At 37.7% G+C, this 22,063-nt stretch overlaps 1 protein-coding gene across 1 annotated transcript in view; it reads left to right on the top strand.

Annotated features, from left to right (window-relative positions):
- LOC306761039 (cell adhesion molecule 2-like) overlaps positions 1-22,063 on the top strand; it is a gene marked incomplete at both ends in the record, with an annotated part of 235,215 nt that overhangs the window by 139,713 nt on the left and 73,439 nt on the right. The window contains one exon of the mRNA XM_079247119.1: positions 11,346-11,372. Within this exon, the coding sequence (XP_079103245.1) occupies positions 11,346-11,372 (27 nt within the window). The remainder of the gene's footprint in view (positions 1-11,345; positions 11,373-22,063) is intronic.

The raw sequence follows: 22,063 nt of genomic DNA, 5'->3' as shown, positions 1-22,063 counted from the left end.
AATGCCATAAGAGAGAAAGCTGGATGTTTGGATTTGGTTCCCTGCATATCTTAGAGTCCTCTCTTTTTCCTTTGAAGCCCTTTTAGCTGTGGCCTTGAGCAGTTGCCTGCTAATGCTGAAGTCCCTATTCCATAGAGATTGCGCATTGCCATCCTCACAAAACACCCATTGCACTCTTACACACATGCTCATACCTGGCTGCACACAAGCAATATGGCAAACGGTCTTTCGCTTTAACCCACAGAATATTTATACACATGGATAGCCGACTCCTTCTTGTGCACACAAGAACATCCATGCGAGATTCATTAAGGTTGCATACCCCAACAGGACCAGAGCTTCCAGTTTCTTTCGTTAAAGGTCTCTTTCCCTCTACATGTGCTTGAAAGTTGCGGAAGCAGAAAGCCCTAAATGGAATCAGATATAAAGATGATTTTTTTGAAAATACAAGGTAACAGTCTGACTATGACTGAAGCAGTAACAATCACAGGGAACTTGCACTGTTTGATGCCAAATGGTCCCTTGAGGGTAAGGCTCAGCGGTCAGCTCCCTGCAGAGACACAGTGAGCACTTTGGCAATTTACCATCATTCTACCCTTTTTAAGGCAACCCAGCACAAACACGCCTTTGTTCACTGACCTTTGAATAATTCAGCTCGAGCAAAATGCTACAACACATTTTTGATCAAAGTCTCACTATCAAGAGGAGGAGGCATTTTCTAGACGCTATGTGTTCCTCTCCACTGAGGATAAAAGCTTCCCTCCTCAAACACGATCTTTAACAGAATGGATAAAGCCACAAAGTAGAAAATCCCCCGGAAATATTGGACAATCCATAGGTTTGTATTAAAGAGAGCACCTGATGCTTAGGAAAGGATTGCTCCCACACACCCTCCTCATCCTGCAGGGATTTGACCTCTGCATGGAGTAAAAAATGAGCTTATATTATCTGGAAGTTTTCCTTGGAAATCTGCTGTCCCCTTAACTTGACAAATGGCTGGAGATTACAGGTTGGCGACTATGGGAGCGCGCATCCACTTCAAAGCTTTGTGTAGAGGAAGGCCTTTGTTACCCCCAAGGCATCGATCAAAATAACCTTAACTTCTAAACTATTCATTTGAAGAAGCAGAGGAAACAAAAAGCCTTTTCTTGAGTTATAGGCTGTGACTGGGCTGTCCATCATCCAACAGCAGCACTTGTTTGACAGTGTGCACTGTGTGCATGTGTGTGCTTGCAAGCATGTGCATGCATTCTGCTGTGTCCATCATTCCATAGCAATATATGTTTGACTTGTCCTGTTGGGGAGATTCATGTTTTCTATACCCCTCAGGTGTTATGTGGAAATTGAAATGTGCTCCTAGAGTCCAGGGGGAATTTCTTTAAGGTTTGAAATAGCAGAGATTTATTGGCATGCTTTGTGTGTGTGTGTGTGTGTGTGTGTGTGTGTGTGTGTGTGTGTGTGTGTGTGTGTGTGTGTGTGTGTGTGTGTGTGTGCGTGCAGACACCTATCTTTACTTGCTTTTGTGCAAACGGCAGTTTTAAAAAAAAAAAAAAAAAAAAAAAAAAATATATATATATATATATATATATATATATATATATATATATATATATATATATATATTTTTTTTTTTTTTTTTTTTTTTTTCAAACCTGTACAGGTGAACTTAATGTGATCTTCTCTAAGCTTTTAAATGCACATGTCCAACTGTTAAATGTTTCAATACATTTTGCACAAGTTGCTGTTCTCTAACAAGGAGCTTAACGGCAAAGGTGTCTGATCCTTGAATTGACCAATAAATGCCCTGGTTCAATTAGAGCTGGTGTTTAAACAGTTGTCCTCATCATGCTGTTCACATTTTGACATCATGAGACCAAGACGACACCTAACAATGGAACAACAGTCCCTTGCCATTGCGATGCTTCAAACAGGACGTTCTCAGACAGAAGTGGCCACTGAGCTTGGAGTGTCACAGAGTGTCATCACCAGGTTGCAACAGAGATATCAAGAGACTGGAAGAGTCACAGAAAGGCCTAGAAGTGGACGTCCTTTGACCACATCCCGTGCTGATGACCGCTACATTGTGAACACTGCCCTGAGAAACCGGATGATGAATGCCACTCAACTCCAGGCACGTTCAAGAGAGGTGAGAGGCACCCAAGTGTCACGTCAGACCATTCCAAACCGTTTCCATCAGCGTGGTCTGCGTGCTAGACGACCTGCACGGGTACCTGACCACACCACCAGGCACAGGCATCATCATCTTGCATGGGCCAGGGAGCTTTTACGCTGGACGAGGAACCAGTGGGCCTCAGTGCTGTTCTCTGATGAAAGTCGATTCACACTGAGCAGAAATGATGGCCGGCAACGATGTTGGAGACGTCAGGGAGAGCGCTATGCATCAGCCACTGTTGTCACCAGGCGAGCTTTTGGTGGTGGCGGTGTTACAGTGTGGGCAGGGGTGTCCACTTGGTACAGAACTGCCCTACACTTCATGAATGGTACAGTGACAAGCCTATACTACCTGAATAACATCATTAATCCAGTGATTGTGCCCCTACATGAACAGCACAGGCCTAATTTCATCTTCATGGACGACAATGCTCCTGCTCATCGAGGCCGCATCATCAGGGAACGGCTGTTGGAGACTGGTGTACCTCAAATGGAATGGCCTGCACTCTCTCCAGACCTGAATCCCATTGAAAACCTGTGGGATCAGCTGAGCCGTCGTGTAGAGGCTCGAAACCCTGCACCCCAGAACCTCAATGACCTGAGGGCTGCCCTTCAAGAAGAGTGGGATGCCATGCCTCAGCAGGCAATAAGTTGCCTTGTGAACAGCATGAGACGTCGTTGTCAAGCTGTAATTGATGCTCAAGGGCACATGACGAGATATTGAGACGTTCAAATTTTTTGTTGTGGTGTAACTACCATTGTTGTTACCTTTTGTGTTGAATGAATTTTTTGAGATGAGGAAATCAGTAGTGCATCCTTCTACTTAAATGTATTTTATGATATTATATCACTGTAGCATGAACATATTGCATTTTCCATAAATTTCACCTGAAAGCCAAATATCCCTAACTTTTTGTGAGTAGTGTATATATATATATATATATATATATATATATATATATATATATATATATATATATATATATATATATATATATGTATAAGGAGACCTCTAAGGAGACCTCTACTCTGGTTTGACACATCTCCCTTTCAGCCTCCAGTGGATGGTACAACATCCCAGCCTTTATAAGGAAGTAAAATATGTTGCATACCACATCCACTGACAAACCATTACAACTATTTGCCCTCCTGAGCTTTCTTGATTTTCAATAGGACCATCAGTTATTTGCTGCACCTTTGTGAGCAGTGCTGTCATGATGTGACTTCTGTTTCACCACATCCTAAAGATTCTCTGTTGGGTATTTTGGTCATTAGAATCCAGTTTGCTTTGTTTAAGACGCTAATAAAGAAAAACTTTTAAATTGCTTCCATGATCAGTGGAACCCCAAGGTTAGAGTCACCACTTAACATGAAATGCCGGTAAGAGCAAGAGTGGTTGTATATAAGGGACCCATACATGCAGGGGAAGAACTTGTAATGGGATTCAAACCAGAAGCTTTTTGCTGAGAGGCAACTGTTCTAACTACCACACTACTGTGAAGCCGCACATCCCGCATTCTCCCAATACTTCATCATGCTGGACACCATCTGCAGCACCATTTAAAAAGTCACTTAAATAACTTCGCTGCAATTAAGCATGTCTACACGGCCGGATGCATTGGGTTTCTGGCCTTGTGGTGTGTTTGCTTTAATGAGCACAAGAATTAGGTGTAAGTGATAAAGTCTGTGTTGAGTCTATACTTGCGCCATTTACATGATAACAGTGGTTTTGTTAGTTGTGTGATAAGATGTTGCCATAGTGACAGTCCATTGGCTGCCTTGGAAAGATGATTGAGAAGTGTTTCCATTCTTATCGGCTTCTGTACAAAATATATCCATAAAACGTTATCAAAGGTCAAAAAGAAATGGACACAAAAGAAATGTAATTTTGTGTAAGCTTTCTTTGTTGTCACCTTGATTAGAACAGATCTGGCAGACAGACAGATGCAGCACAGAGCATCAGCTATTCCTTTCACATGTTTGAATATGCTGTTTTGGGTAATGAGATTAAAAGAAATGCAATAAAATAGATCAGATTCATTTCAATCACCAAAACAAATCAATATTTAGAGCGGGCTTGCAGCACATTGTAGTTAATATTTAAAAAAAAAAAAAAAGAAGAAAGAGCCCTTTAGCACTATACACTTTATATTTATCTGCAGACTATAGACTATTTGTACACAGGAGAAGTCAAAACAAATGAAGAAAAATTAGATGGAAACTGGCATCAATGATTCTTGTCGGAAGAGTAAAACGTGTGTTTAGCTTTGCCTTAAAGCCTGCAGGTTTATAAAATCAAACCGTGCATTTTTAATTAAATATCTAAGAAATGTATGTTTTGCATGCTGGAATATAAAACGTTTGATCTTAATACCGCAGAGCTGTGCTTTGAGTTCACCATTTGTTTGTGCCTCAGCTAATTAATAAGAAATATGAAGCTCAGCCAATCAGGAGATAAGATCAGTAGGTTTCTGTGCAGGATGAGGTCTGGAGGGACTGTATTATGCATGGCAACGTGGGTGTGTGTTCTGTACATAAAACCGGTGCACTCTGTAAATATACATGTTTTGGATTGAGCAGTATGTGCACGTTGTGCATGTGGGTGGGCACCAGCATGTGCAGTTGCAGAGGGAAGTGTGCATGGCGTCTTTGTGTAGCTGTGCATGCTATGACCTTTCTTACGGAACAGCTGTGAAGTCAAGTGACAGTGGAGCTTGAAACCAAAATGTCCTGACATTAAAAACCAACAGTCCACTGTCACTGAACCCTCCCAGTTTGCAGTTTGTGAGCACATTGTGGGAATTTCATATTTTAGAAACAGCACAATTTTTTGGATTCATCGTATTGTATTACTCTAATTTGAAAACCACAGTTGAGATAAAAAGAATTAAAATTGACATGTTTTTTGCTTTTTTTCAGTTATTTTTTTTTTTACTTATTCTTTCTAAGCTAACTAACGAGCTGGTCATAATGTAACAGTAACAACTGACCTAATTGAGAGCAAGCATCACTGTTCAAAAGAGCAACAAAAGTGTTGCTGCTGCATTCAGCTTCCTTCATCATCACTCACATCTTGATGAAAATGATATTATGATGACCATTGAACTATCATAAGCAACAGCAGCCATGGATTAACTGGCTGCTCTCCAGTAGGTTGGTGTTATGCTTGACCCTCATAGATAAAAAGCCTTGAGCAGCGATGATCCATCAGGTTCAGAGCTCTAATGTGTTCAGCATGTGTTTAGACAGATGCTGTTGGCCATCACAATAAGTTTTAGATCCCTTCATCCATTATTCTTGTGTATTGCCTCCACAAAATGCCCACACAGTCACCTAAGCACCAACACACATTTTGCACAGAGGTGATAACCAGTCATGAGTTTTACTGAAAATTCTGAAGCTTTTTCAGACTTTCATTAATTCATTACTTAACCTCGATCCAACATGCCGACCACGCAGATCCACTGTTATACGGAGTCAGTGCTCTGCAGTTCCCCTATATAACAAGGTCATTGCTGAGTTTTAAGCATTATATAATAAAATGGAATCCTTTTAATGATTAATAATAAACCTAAACTCTATATACAAGTCTAACTGAAGGTAGCATACTGTAGGAGCTTTAGGACTAGGCTACCATTCATATATGGTCTGGTTAAGGTGATTTAGTTGACTTTTTAGCATGAAAACAAAAAAACAAAAAAAAAAAAAAAAAGAAGAGGAAGATGAAAGTCTTATGCATGTGCATTTAGTTTGTCTCTTTGTTCAGCTTGTGGGCAGATTATTCTGTTGTGGACAGGTTATGTATGTGTAATTGAGTTAAGGAGAAGAAATCAAATACGCAATATTAAATGACAAAACAAACAGATGTGTGTCTGCCTGTAATGCGAGAAACAAAGGGTGTGGAAGACAGATCAAATAAAGCAGGCAGTGTGGTGTCAGTAAGCTGAGTTAAGTAAGCTTAATTCCATCCATTAACACTGTTTACCACCTTTTTTTTTTTATCATCCAGAAATGAATTGCCACTCTTAGCAAAAGCTATGAGGCAAATAGGATTTAAATACATCTGCTTCTAAATCAAATAAGATTTAAATATATTTGTTTCCACTCATCCTGAACTATTTTCATGCTCACAATCATCTGTAAATGAGAAGGGTCACAACCCGCAATAAGAATGTGTGTAAATGCATATTTTCCTCTGTGTTTTTATACGTTTGCATATACGGATTGATGGCTCCATGTGCAGCCAAGTCATAAGGTGACAAAGAGTATGTTAAGGTTTTACAGCAATCTGTTCACCGGCGGAATATTGGTTGAATTCCAAGGGCCTGGAGTGCATCAGACATACGGCAAAACAGCTGCTGCTATACAGAAGATAAGCTAAACTGTCCATCATGTCATGTGACAGCTCAGAGAGGAACGCTGCACACATCAATCTCCATAGACTCTTCACTGCCTGTCAGACTCTGAATATATCTGCCACTGCAAAAAAAAAAAAAAAGGTAGCCTGAGGGTGTTGGAAATGCAGAAGGGAGGTGGGTGAGGGGGGACTTGAGATGGGGATAAGGAAAGAGTTAATAAGGAGGCAGATTGAATGTAAAAAAGTGGTGAGTCAACCCCTGAGTGAGCACAAGCTGAATGGGGAAAATGGAGCAGGTAAAAGAGGAAGAAAACAGGAAGGATGTTGCAATAGAAAACACTTCCTCCCAAGAGACTCATACCTTAAGGGAATCCTGTGATCACTGCTGCATTTGTGTGTTTGCGTGTGTGTGGGGCCACAGTAGGTGGTGTCTGTATGAACTATCACGCAGTTTATTTATGACGGCTCCCCGCTGACGGTTACAGAGACGGAGAGCAACATGCTTCCATCTCAGTGCTTTTAGTTTTACCACTCACATTTTATTCTCTCAGATGAAGTGTGAGCGTTTACACACTACTTAGATCAATAGCTTCAAGCCATTTTTAGGTAAAAACAAAAAAGTGGTGTACACGCCTTTGCAATTACAGTTTTGTTTTTTTGTCTTTTTAGTCTAAATAAAACATCATTAATTAAATATAAAACACTTGATAAATATAACAAGTCAATGTTATAGAATGTGTTTTAAAGATATTATACTGCAGGTTTCTGTAATGCAGACAGTTTGCAGCTTCTCTGTCTGTCAGCCTTTCATAGATGTCTGATCACAATTAATTGAGCTGAGCACATAATCGCTTTGCATAATTGATGGAATCCTTTCAATTCACCTGGTATTAAAACAGCTTGTCAAAACTAAAAGAAATGTCAAATTTCATTTCCACTCTTCATCTCAAGGTGCTTAACATCTGTTATTTGATTAACAGCATTTCAGTGAGCATCTCATTAACATTAATATCATGAAAAGCCAAACATTTCAACCTTGCTTTGGGCTCATTTTGGTTTTAAGCCAAATCACAAAGGCCATTCAGTAACTTGGTAGAGGCATCTTTGAGATTTTACAAATGTTTATTGTCCCAAATCTCAGATGTAAGCGGTTTTGGAGAAAAGCCTCTGCTAAAGGACTGAAGAATAGAACAGAATAGACTAGATACTCTAAAAAGAATAGGGCAAACAAAAGCAGAAAAAAGAATTTCAAACTAAAATTGCGGTTGTTATATCTTAAAAAATGTATCATCACCATGGATTTAATGACTGCAGAAACATTACCTTACCTGCAAAGCTCATCTGACCTTTACCAGGAGTTACAATTTGCATTGTAAAATGATCTAATTAATAGTGTCTCTAAAAAAATGACAACTAGTTTTAGAGCCAACAGAAATGTGTAAATGTTCATGTTAAATGTTCAGTAGGTTTAATATTCAACACTGTAGGAGGCAAGAGAACACAGTGGTAGAAATAAATGAACAATCTAACAAATAGATTTGTATGGTGATGTATTGATTTTTGCATGCAAATTAATAGATGTTTTCAGAACATGAAACGTGAATAAAAAGAAAAAAAAACCAAATCCGATGGTGTTTAATGCAGCACTGTAGGCTATAGTATACACAAAAAGCCACTCCTGACTCCAATCAGGTGTTGCTTTCTTATTTATCCACTGTGTTCCCAGACCAATCAGTGCTGTGTACTGAGAGCACGTGAGAGGTGGGCATTGTGTAATCAGATGGGAATAGTCTGCTCACAGCTTGCTTAAATGAGGGAATGTGTGAATGGAATGAAAAATACTTTATGCAATTTCCGCTCAACTTACAGAATTGTTGTGTTGGTTGCCTAGTAACTGTAAAACTGAAACACAAGTGCAGGGGCCCTAGTGAATAAGGCTCCCACCATCTCTCTGTTTTCTTTGCTGCTTGTCTTTTCACCTTATCCTAATACCATACAGACATATGTATATATATATATATATATATATATATATATATATATATATATATATATATATATATATATATATATATATATTTTTTTTTTTTTTTTTTTTTTTTTTTTTTTTTTCTGTGATGTGACATTCATTGCCTTGTCTTCTGCTTTTTAACCAGAGACACAGCAGCAGGTTGTGACAACATGTCTGGATGATTCTGGAAGTGTGCTGGCGTCCATGTAAAAGAGGAATTCTAATACACTTGCTACCCTTTCTACTTTCTACTTTCATAGAGTTTCATATATATAGAGTTTCACTGTTGTTTTTTTAATCTGATTTCACCAAACATTTAAGGGATCACCATCAGTCAGGATGTTTATGCCACAATGTTTCTTTGTTAAAGATGATGGACCTCCACCATCCTTCCAGTTTTTAACAATGCGTTGGATTGTTCTTAACCCACTTTTAATAGTTTCTACAGTCTTATTGAATGTTTTCTTTGCTTGATGCTTGCCAGTGATTTGACCCTTCTTAAGCAGACAACCTTTTTTTTCCCACAACCACGGGATTCATCTCTTCACGTGTTTGTTTAGGAAACGAGAATCTGCACATTGCATCAGTTTTAAATAACTTGTTGCCAGCTGAAAGATAATCTCCCTTGCAGTTATTAACCAAAAGGAGGTCCCTATGTCCTTGCTTAGTTTTCTGGGGGGGGGGGGGTTTGTACTAGTTGTACAGCAGTTATGTTTCTTTTTTGTTCCCCATTCATTGTACCCGTTTTGTTTCTAATTCATAGATACAGCAAATTAAATTAAAAAATCATATTTGCGTTGTACTAACAAAGCTTAATCATTTTCATCAGCCGCAGGAAATTGCTATCAGGATTTAATGGCACTCGTATGGCAGTGAAGCAATATGTACATATGGGAGAGCACAGAGCGGTCATCTTAGAGCAGCTGGAATATCATCCCAGGATTGCTTTTTGCTTCCTCTCACTGTGAATATCAAATACGATGTTGAAATTACTTAATCTATAAGGAGAATGGCTTATAAATCTGTAATCGAAAAGAAAAAAAAAATTATAACCTGCAACCACGACACCTGCAGTGAGTCTCTTTGTTCTCCCCTTTTCTCTTTTCAGCACAGTTTTTTTTCGAGCTGTACACGTTTTCAGGCTCACTGGAGGCATTCCAATAGATCCATCAATTTGGCAAAGCAGTGTGTGTGAAGCATAAGAGTCAATCCTTTGGGACACACACGTAAATACAAAGACACAAACGCATGCCAATAGTTTATTTGGCTTTTCTCTGTGGTTTCACTGGCAGGAAATCTCAAAGGTGCTGCTTGCGTGTTGGATATGTCCTCCATGCTGTAGTTCCCTTTGTTTTTTTACATGGCGCGGTTGGCCTGCATGGTTTTCACTGAGCTGTTTGTGGAGGACTTCCACAGACACTTCTTCTCTATTTGACAACAGTTCCGTCTGTGTTTATCCTCAATGATTACAATGCTGTCAGTCACAGTGAAATCTGAAGGTGCAGCGCTCTGCATGGTGTCTGATCACATGTATATACAGCTTCTTTAACATCCAGCCTCCATCCTGCTGTTTTGGTGTTGATGCACTCATTAGGAAAGATCAAATGGGAGTAAACTTGTGTGTTTGCTCACGCACATTCGTATGTTCTCGCTGTACAATCAGTCAAAACAACAAAGATCAAATAAAATAAAATAAAATGTTTAAAATGAAATGTTAATCTGATCAGATGTGCACAGTGAAAGACTTTGACAAAAGAATGCAAATCAAACCTTTTATTTAATTATTATTCTTTTTGGTCAAGTAAAAATAAATAACTAGCAGAAGTCATCTTGTTAATTAGTAATGTTATGTCCCTCCATAGCACATCCTATTGCAGGTTATTAATCAAACCAATGCCAGAGAATCTTATTTTTAATGACTGGTTGCAAATTTAAATATCAAAATATTGTAAATTTGGCAGTCAGTAATGGTTCCAATTGCCATTGATGACAAATCATATTTTAACTATTGCCTATTTTGGGAAAAGTAAACCCCATCTGTCAAACTATTGCCACCCACTTTACATCAGTACCTGAAAAATTCACATTCAGACAATTGTGTATTTCTTTTATGAGGGAAACCTCTGGGTTGTTTATTTAATTCAGGCATCATACATCTCACCCAGCTGACTGCTCATGTCAACCACACATAAGTCATAAAAAAACACCACTTTAGTGGCATAACAGAAAATGATGTGCCATCAGCATTTTAAAGAACTACATACTTTCACCACAGACACATCGTTGCATATTTAAAGAAGCTATATAGACAGCAAATGTTGATATAAGATGATGAAGTTTATAATTTGCTTGAATTTTCTAAAAAAAAAAAACAACAAAAAAAAAACAGATAAATAAATTAATTAATTCACAACATGTAATCAACAGTTTTACATCTATAGTACGCCCTCAAAAATCTCTTGCAAGCTCATCAGAAAGTAACAAGATTCCTTGCATGCTCCAGATCATGTAAAGCATTTGATTAAACGACAACATAATTATATATAATCTCAATTTACTGATTAGCTAAATTAGGATATGTTGTTTTTTTTTTTTTTAAGTTAGGCTGATTTGAATAATTAAATACTTATAACAGACATTCAACATTAAGACAACATGTTCAATATTCTCAGCCGATACAGACACATTGTTCTTCCTACAGATATTTAATCTGTTGCTCTGTCTTCTGTCTTTTCCCTCTCTCTTTTCTGACATCTGCCTCTCTTGCTGTCAATCCAACCCCTCTTCTCTACTTGCGGACGGCAGTGATGGCCTCAAAAGGCAAAGTTCGAGGTGAGTCGTGGCTGCTGCTGGTGTCCTCCCTTGTCTTTTCATTCAATCTTCAGTCAAATTCCAAAAAAAAATTTAAGTGTTGTCAGATTTTTTTAAACGAAACAGCATGCTTCTTTGGTGATTTTGACGTTTTAAAGTCCAATATGTTCACACTACTCAAATAATCAGTGACAGGGATCACACACTACTAGATCAACATGGACTTATCTCTTAGATTTTTATCAAGCAATTACTGCTTCCCTGTGGGTAAATCTGTAGTTGTCATTAGTATGATATATAGTTTCTGGTGGTTCACTTTGTTTTACTTACCTGGCGGTTTGAATCAGGTGGTTTCTCTCTCTCATGTCTGTTAAGATGCATGCATGAAAAATGTAATAGGCTTCATTGTTGGTTCCAGTGTTTAACAAGATTCTGCTTAGTTTCCTCAGCAAGGCATAGTTTACTCTTCATCCTTTCCATCACGGTTGCTACATGTTTATTAGTTTCCTTTTCTGGTTTCTCATGAGATTTTCGCTTCCCCAGTTGTACCTTGTCTAGTACTTTCATTTAATGAAGTTCCTCCCTCCAGCTCCTCCCCCAAAGTACTCTACAGAATATCAAACAGGCCAGATATTTTTCTGGACACTGGTTTATGTCTAGATCCTGACAAACTGCAAATTTTGGGCACAACACATTTATTGCACAAAATAAAAAATCTGAAACTGTCTTTAGGAAATTACTTATGATTTACTTTTTTTTTACTAAAAAAATTACACCAAACCATTGAAAAAAAACAGCTTCTCAGTCATTTTACAATCACATTGACGATGGCCGAATACAGGGTTTTTAATGATTATCATCTAAATTTTTTGTTTGTTTTTCACATTTCCATAATTTTTAAGGAAACTTGCTAAATTACTGCAATGGATTAATTGTTTCTCACAAAGTGCAAAAGAACTCTTTTTCTTTTAAAATGTATTATTTAGTTTTGAACACATAATTTCAATTTAGATTTGTATGAACACCAGAAAGGGTCACATTTCAAATAACTAATCATACTGTATATTCACATGAGTGCATGATTAGACCTTGGCTTAGGTATATTTGGCATAAAGCAATTTTACCATTGATATTTTTGATGCACTGATACATTTTTAGAGGAGCTAAAGCTTGTCGGAGCTATCATTATCAACAATAATCAGATACTTTTTTTTTTTTAATGTAGCTGAACATTAAAACATATAATTGCATGTAGGTTTAGTTTCTTTCAGATGATTGGATCGGGATAAGTCCAGTCAGTTCCAAAATGTAGTCTGTAGTCTGACAGTGACCAAAATGTGTAGCCTGAACTAGAAAGACGATTGAGCAGCAAAAGAACAAGGAGTCCTGCGACAGATGGTGTAGTTCCCACAGAGCTCTGATCTCGTCATCTTATAGTCATTCTGAAGTTACACAGCCGTGATACTGAGTCATGACACTGCCTAAATCCACAGAAGAGCTAAAACAAGAGCTCAAAAATTCTACCTGAAAAGATCTTTTAAAACCAAGGAGAATATCAAGGACAGCTGGTGCTGTTAAAGATTTCATCATTGTGAGACTTCACGTTTTGTTAATGATCTGAATGTGAGTCAGGGTAAAAAAAAATGGTTTGAAGATGCCCAAACAAACATGTAACTCTGTAAAAAGACAACATTTTTGATGCTTAAAGGCAGAGTATGTAAGATTTCAGGGCGATTCTTTCCACCACCAGGTGGCAAACACCAGGTCGCGAGCAAAAACCACAAAACTGCTACCTCCACAAACGACCACAGGTTGGCAGTAATGAGCAAAACTCACCCCTCACTCCTTGCCAGCTCCAATGAGGGCAGGAATTGCTTGTGAGCTGTAGCTCAGAGCCGCTCTGCAATAAATGGGCTTATATGTGTGTATGTGTGTGTATATGTATGTGTGTGCCTGTATGTGTGTATGTATACATCTGTAGGTTGTTTTCTTTCTTTTTGTTTTTGGGTTATTTTTTAGTTGTTGTTTTTTTCTCTCCCTTTTCTCTCCCTTTATCTCTTTCCCTTTTCTTATGAGGTGTTTCTTCTCCTTTCTCTTTCTGTCTTTTGTCTGTCCTCTCTGGTCCAGCAGTACAAACTCTACAATTCAAACAACAATACAAAATAAACATAGAAATAAAACAAAAATTCAGAAAGTCAAGGGGATCATTATAAATATAAAGCTTCCCTTGGCAGAGAAAATTTGCTCAGCAGAACACAGCATCCAGACCATCATTCTGCTTGCCTAAATGCTGGACAAGACAAAAAAAAAAAAAAAAAAAAAAAGGGCTTATACTCCCCCTACTGGTCGGAAAAATGTACTTTTTTTTACTGGTCAGAAAACATTCAAGAAAGGTCTTTGTCATTAATTAAACTTGTAATTTAATAACGCATCAAATATGGACAGACTGGAACCTACATGTTTAAAAAACTATCTAATTATGATTGCAGTAATTTTTTTAGTTAATTTATTTTGAAAATATTGAAAATCTTACATACTCTACCTTTAAGCAATATTTACCATTTCTTTGTTTTTCTGGAAAATAATAATTTTTCAGCCATCCATTGTCTGTTATTTGAAAGCATTTTCTTCTTCATGTGGTGCATTTTTCCAAGTGTAGCCGCATTTTAAAGAAAGCTAAAACTGTTTTTCCACAGATGTAAATAGTAGTACATTTTAAGTGCTTGAAGCAGTTTTTTTTTTTTTTTTTTTTAACAAGTTTGTCTTTTGAACTCAGTTTTCATATGTCAAAAACCCTTTAAACTCCTTACATTACACAATCCTCTTCATCTTCCTACTTATCTTTTTGTCCCTATATCCTCATCCACAGCACCACTAGTTGTAAACAACACTTGTCCCCTCTACCCCTCAATACACACCTTTCCTATTTCCCTTCTGTGCTTGAACGAGTTATTAATTCAAGCCGTCTCTCCTTGACTAAATTCAGCTGCATGTGTTCGACTGTAACGTCTCATCCAATGTTGAGTCCCTCTTTTCTTTTAAAGCTACTCTTACCAGATCCTTATCCCTTTCCTCCTCGCTGTGATACTATAAAGGACTCATTACAGTCTTAATAGAAGACGGCAGTGAATCCATTACACTTATTTTGGAGACTATGAAATGATTATATCACAGTCCATCACATGTTGCTATTATGCCTCTCCCTGCCAAACAATGAGACTATATCATGTAAAGTCTAACTAATTGCTCTGTTATGAACAAAACCAAAGATATATCCATGAGTTCTTTTTTTTCCCTGCATTGTTTGACTTTGCAGAAAAGCTTCACACAAACATACACACACAAAGAAAACTAAATGTTTGTTGATCTGTGTTGATTTTGCTGAATGTCAATCAGCACATCATGTTTAAGGTTCATGTTACTAGCATTCATATAAATAAAGAGATGAACCAGAACATTATGGCTACTTACTGATGGCTAGCAAGGGTTATTTCATAATTAGTCCCAGTATCAAGGTAAATGGTAAATGGACGTGTACTTCTATAGTGCTTTTCTAGTCATACAGACCACTCAAAGTGCTTTACACTACTTGTCACATTCACCCATTCGCACACACACTCACTCAACACACTCATACCCCGATAGGCACATCGGGGGGCAGTTTGGGGTTCAGTGTCTTGCCCTAGGACACTTTGGCATTTCAGGGGAAGCCTGGAATCGATCCCCCAACTTACCAGTTGAAGGACAACTGCTCTTCCTCCTGAGCTACAGCCACCCCTGGGATAAATTAGAAGTGTGTATCGTGTGTCATGGTACTGTTTCGATGTCTCCATGTTATTTAATGTGATGCATTAGCTTCTTTTAGATCTTTAGTGTGGGAGCTAATCAGTTTTGCTGTCAAGCACAATGACACACAATGACAAGGAAACAAAAAATAGTTAATAGACATTTCACTATGACAGACATCTTTTAAAAAGTGTTCTGTAAAATAAACATCCAGCATGTCCAATCATCTCCTGCATAAGCTGCTAGATAAAACGCTTCCTGAACAGCAGAAAAAGAAGGAACTGTTTAAACAGACCTCTGTCTGAACGGGCCTCTTCAGATTAAATAAATGAAACAAAAAAAGGATTTTATACATCTTTTATACTACCGCATACAAAAGTTATTTTGGTTTTAACCTGTCCTGACATCATGACGCCAAGCAGCAGAATGCTGGTCTGGCTGCCATATTGCTCTGAAAAAATGTACTCTCCCAAGAGAAGCCTGTTAGATATGAGGCTCCCTTTTGACTCTTAAACTTTATTTTTTATTATTATATAATTTACAAAACAGTATCAGGTTTATATTATTCATTACAGAAAGGGTTTCATTCTGTTTTGTTCCCACTGTGCATTTCTGTTTTTGCTGACTAACAAAATAAAATATAATTTGGGGGTTTAAAAAAAAAAAAAACAAAGGAAAGGAAACAGTTCTCTGCGTGCACAAAATATATACTGAAACCATGGCCCAAAAACCAAGATATGGCACCCCTAACACACACATGCACACACACGCCCACACATATTATTTGCAATGCTTTTCCCAAATGAACATCCTAATTTGTTCTTTAAAAAAAAAGCATTTTTTTCGCGTAAGAAAGCAATCTTTTTCATCCATGTCTTAGGACTAATTATACGTGCAGTGATGACTTCAACTGCAGTGACTTTGTCCTCTGTCTGACTTTTCTTCCTTCCTTATTATTTTTGTCCCTGCAGTCCTTTAATGTTTAGTTTGGACAGTGCATGTGAAGGCATCAGCCCGTGAGCCTGGCTGAGTCTGAACCACAAACCATCTTGCAAAGGGACAAATTTTATACACAGCATGACAATGTCTCCTGATCCAATGTTGTTGTTGTGTCGAGATGTATGTATTTGGACTTGGGAATGTAACCAGTACAAAACACTGGGTAAAGTTTTTTTTTTTTTTTTTTTTTTTTTTTTTTTTTTTTTTTTTTTTATTTCTGTCCCTCCTTTTACTCCTTTTTCCTGCAAATAGCACAGCTTGTTTCTCCAGCTCTCTGCAACACTGCTGCTCCACTTCCCTCTCAGTTAGTGAACGGAGAGGGTGGTGCCAAGTTTGAAAGCTGAGGTTGTGAACAGTTTTATATTTTTCTTGTTTTGAAGCAACAAACTAAAGACTTTCCTCTGAAAGTGAGTTATTTCATACCTTAAAGCATTTTTGCCCCTGCAGTAATGCAATCTTCTACATTTTTCTTTGCCAAATAGTTTGTTGCAAAGCAAACCATCCACAAAGAAAAGGACAAAGCCATAATCTGCATATCCTGGTCTTTTCCTCCAAAGAAAAAGCTCTGCTGGAAGGGCTCCAAGTAGAGTTTTACTTTTGCTTTTACATCTGCTGGTTATGGACAGAAATTCCAAAGCAGCCAGCGGTCATCCCAGGTAGCACTGTTGCCCTGAAGCAACACAAGCTCTGTTGAAAACATGCTGATTTTCTGGGAAGTTTGGGACTCTTTGCCTATTGTTTGGGCAAAGAGACAGACATCAATAACTGGGACATCCTCAAGATGAAAAGTCTGAATGTTAAGCCTGACTAAGTTGTGACTGGGTTTTAAAAGGCCTTTTAAACAAACATGAGTTTTGTGACAAAACATCAGTGTACGTCTAAAAAATCTCATTTATTTTGAATATAATTTCAAGCTCTGATTTGATGGAAAAAGGAGCACGTGGTAATATTTCTAAAATATCTTTTAACACTCTTCAAACTTGTAGTTTTTCTCAAATGATTTATTCAAGTGTGTTCAGGCTTCATTAGACCAGTCTGGCCTTAGCTTTTAAGAGAAGATCAGCAGTGTCAATCCTGGCATTGTGAGCTTTGACTGGGAGTTGTGGTAAAAGAGCACTGCAGTAAAGTCACTTTGACATGAGCCAAATGATAAAAGCAGTTTTTAAAGCTGGCACTCTCTGCCCACTGAATCTTGCAGCACATTCCCCCCAGGGCGAAGAGCCTTTCTCCAGATCACTCTTAAATGAACAGTATCTGTCAACACATCACCACACATTAGGAAATCACACAGTGTCATGTTGATGTGGGGAATTTGGGAGTTTATGGTGGCAGCAGTGATTAGTCTGATTTCCCTCCTGAATCCCATATGAGCCTGCGATCGCCCTGCTCGCACTGCATATGAAAGCATAAAAAATGGATTCCTTCATGCGATTAAAAAAAAAAAAAAAAAAAGTCCAGTCAAGCGCATTTTCCATCTGCATCAGTCAAATACAGCCCCGATATAACAGACTTCTCCTGACCTTATGCTTTCATGACATTCTAATCCAGCGAGTATTAATGTTGCCTATATTGCTTCACTATATATTTAAAGAGAGAACAAATAGGAATATTTTAGACCAGATAAGCTGCAAATGCTTCCCAAAATTTGCTTTCTGTTGCCTTTAATAGATCTATTATTTCCAGTACACGGTGTTCCCACATCTACACCTGCAAGTGTCCAAGGTTTAGACATGCAAGGTCATTAAGTTTCAATGAGCAGGGACTTGTTTTGTATGTTTACCTTTTATGTATTAAGCAGGCAGAAGAATATAGGTGCCCTTTTCGCACATTTCTGTGTAATAATGCAGTCATATGACAACCAGGACCTCTGTGGCAAAGGAAACATTCCTCTTTCATTTCTGCTCTTGCCTCAGTCGTGTTCTCCATTCTCTCCTTTCTTGCTTTCACTTTTCTGTCAAATATACTTCTATCCTCACCTAACTCACCTTTGCTTTCAGCTCCGTCTGCTCACTTTTGCCAGAAACCACTGTATGAAGTATTTATGAAGGCCAGGTTTACCTCTGTAATAAAACCATGAGATGTCTGACCTTGGCTCAGAAAGGATAGTGAGATCCCCAGCCATTCTGGACGGAGAAAGCTTGAACTCAGGCAGCTTACACACAGAACTGAGAGCGCTTTATATCTTAGACCTTTTAAATTGATGTGGCTGAATCAAGGGCAAGAAAACTGAGCAAATTATATGTGTCTGAAAGCATGTCTGGTCACCAATTTGAAATTATTGCGTAGGCTTTTAGAAATCCTCATATGCAGGATTTGGGTCGAGGAAAGCAACCTCATAAAAAAAGTTCTCCCGAAGCATGTTTTTCTTTCTCACCAGAAAAGAGAGACCGCTGTGTCCTCTGGCATGTTTGCAGTGATTTGTACACAAGAAGGCGCTCTCAGAGGAAAAAGTCTGCATCAATATTTTTTTTCACCACCTCAACTGTAGCTGTTATAACCACTTAGATCCCAGATGCAACTGGAAACATCATTCCTGTCAGAAAAAGGCCCTTTAAAAATAGACAAATCCATCTCAGCGTTCATATTTTTGTCATGGCACACTTCAAAATGACGTAAAAACACCACAAAAGGTAGGTTTTTTTTGTTTTTTTTGTCTGACTCCAAGGGCTAAGTTTGATGTCAAGTTTGTGATGGCAGCTCAAACAGCTGCCCAGTCTAATTACTGTATGTAAATGACAACAGCACTGCCATAGCAGATTCTCTGGTGCTGGATAATTATTTTCATATCTCCACATCTGAAATGACTGTCCTGGGGTGATTGTATACTAGTGCTGCATACAAAGGTATCTCCACCCTCTACACGGCTTGCATGCAATTTGCTCTCAGCAGAAATCTTATCTGTTGAAAAAACAAAACAGACAATAGAAAAAGAAAAAAACACTTTTTCAGCATACACACGTGCACAGAAAAATGTACATGCATTTTATTCACAAACTGAGAAGGAACAAAGAAGAGAAACAGAACCATTAATCCGTTTAGGATTCCCAAGATAACTTGTTTTACCAAATGCTGTTTCCAGGATGTGATCTTTTATATCAGTTGAGCTACGACCCCCAAGATAACATACATGGATGTTGCATTTCTAATATGGCATGTGCACCAGCTTTGGTGTTGATGTGTTAAAAAATCAAGGTAATAGGATCACAAATTTATTTTTCCTTGAATGAGTTAAAAATGATTTGATAGGTGTATAATACATGTTTTACAGTTAAATGGTGACCTAGTGACTATTATCTCACAAGCAAGGGAGTCCCAACCCTCAGTTTGACAAACAGTTTTTATGATTAATGTAAATATTTATTAATTGTTCATATCTCAACCTAAACTTTCCATCACACATTTGCAGCATTTCCAGTTCTTTCAGTATGGTGTTTATAGATGGCAGCATATGTCTCACATCATGTCATACCCTCATTCTCTCACATAACCCAACACTTCAACATGCTCATGTTGAAGTGTTGAAGTATATATATATATATATATATATATATATATATATATATATATATATATATATATATATATATATATATATATATATATTTTAATAGCCTAAAACAAATATTTATATATATATATATATATACATATAAATGTGTGTGTGTGTGTGTGTGCGTGTGTATTTGTTTGTTTTTTATATTAATGTTGTCTGTTAAATTAGTCCTCTACAGTGTTTCTTAGTGGAAGATATTATCCTAAATGCCAACCAATATTATCTTAAATATTTTACTTAAAAATGATTATGCAAATTAGTGAAATCGCTCAGCCACATCCAGTGGTGATATCTTTCATATCAGGAGGTTGTTATTACACATTTCACTTTTCATAGACATTCCACACCAAAGTTTTAAAAAACACTGAGAAGCAACACACTGCAGGTTAAATGAAAGGGTAAATCACCATTAGATAATTGCATGTAAATTAAGTGTATTTGAATATATTCTAATTTGCATAGAAATTAGATCAAAGTTATGTATATTGGACAAGGTGAATTTAATAAATCTGTTCAGATGTTAGAGTTAAAGGTTTCTGTCAGGTGAAATTTGGAGATGCTGTCAGGAATGACATGGGGTTGGATGGGCTGACAGTTCACCAATATGATATTATGTATTCCCAAGTATTAAGTTTTTATTCCTTGTAAATGCAAAAATAAGCAGCCCTCTCCATCCCAAAACACACAAACATGTGAGGTAAACCGTGCTTTGCTACAGAGAGAAAGACAGAGACAGAGAACAGCTCACCGCACACAACTGACCTTGCTACACACACGCGGGACTTCACCAGCAGTGTCTGCTGGAGGCTACCTGCTCTCAAAGTTGGAATTTACTTACTCAAATCCAACTAACTTGTATTGTTTAGGAGTGGAGACAAAGACATTGTCCACCTGCTGAGTCGCATTTATCACTCCTACAAAGAAGTTGATCTTGGCTTTGATTGAGGTGGTGTTGATATGATCAGTGTCCCCTAAAAAAAGAGTTCTGACACTCCTTGATCTTGCTGTCACATGGTTCATGTAGCAGTCAAAAGTGCCTAACAGCTCTTCTAGCCCCATCAGTTGCACTATTTCTACAGTAGTTTTCTGTAGGTCCTGGCTCCTCATATGCTTTACTTACAGCATTGACTTAGCTTACACGTAGTTTACCACAGCATTTTCTAATTCTGGGGAACGAACAACACAGCAGAAATCTGTTTTGTTGCAATTTTGCTTGGAAGGGTGATTGTAAGTATAAAGCTGAAAACTTTTACTGTTTGGATGCATTAATATTTCATGATCGATTAGTAGACGGGCGTACTGAAGTTAGGCATGTGTTCATTATATTATAGCACAGGTCTGAGGCTTCCATTTGCTTGGTAAAATCTGCTACAGACAGTTTCTAAAGCCTTATCAACCCCTACACTAAACATGGGAAAGTGCCAATCACTTATGCTGCACCATGTGTTTGGAATTAGATGCAAATTTAGCTAAATGTGAACAAGTTGGTCTCAGTACGTTTTATGAAAGTAACTCAAAATAAAACATATGCTTGTGCATTTTTTTTTTTTCCTCAATGTCCCTGTTCACAGCTCTGTGATCAGACTTAAAATACAACTTGCCAAGTTGCCCCTGACCGACGCCGCCCTGGCTTACAGTCAGATATTAATGCCTGTTAATGATGAGTGTGGACAAAAACATTCAAAAAGTTAGCAGGACTGTAACATATTGCAGACTCTTAATTAGGGAATGGCCAGGACTGTTAAAATACTGAAAATGGCACTTTAACTTCCGATGTGTTGAGTTTTGCCCAGGGATATTTCCTTTTTCTTTTTCTACAGTTGTGAATTGAAATGCTATTTAATGCATTTTCAACACATTACTGGATTTAACAATATTAATACCCGTGTCTTTTATTTGATTCACTCATCCAGTAAAATCTGTTACAATTTTAAAATATTGCTCTGTTTGGGGAAACTGTTGTTATGCGATTAAAATAGAATGAATCGAGATTTGTTTGTGACAAAGGCTCTAATTGATTAGATTTTTTTAACTGAGTTCCCACCCCTACTCCTTAAGTTAGACCATATGAAGGTTTTACTTTTCTTGGACGATATTAAAAAAAATTAAACGTTTTATTTGTATATTTTGTTTTAAAACTCAAATTGCTATCCTGACTAGTGCATTTTCTTCTTGGACAATGCCATGTTGTTTTCTACTGAAAAAGGTCAAAACTAAAGAAGCAATGTGTTTTTTAGAAGAAGCCGAGTGACGATGTGAAAATAACGCAGAGCAGGGAGCAATGATGCACTTCTCTGACATGTTAACCTCGGTTCCAGGAAGTTACAAACAACAAGTTGGGATCTTGGCTTGAAAAAGAAGCGTCTCGGGAATG

This window comes from Telmatherina bonti (assembly GCF_933228915.1).
Source record: "Telmatherina bonti genome assembly, chromosome: 10".
NCBI classification, from domain to species: Eukaryota; Metazoa; Chordata; class Actinopteri; order Atheriniformes; family Telmatherinidae; genus Telmatherina; species Telmatherina bonti.
Note: the sequence above shows the minus strand (reverse complement) of the source record. Positions and strands in the feature narration are given on the sequence as shown.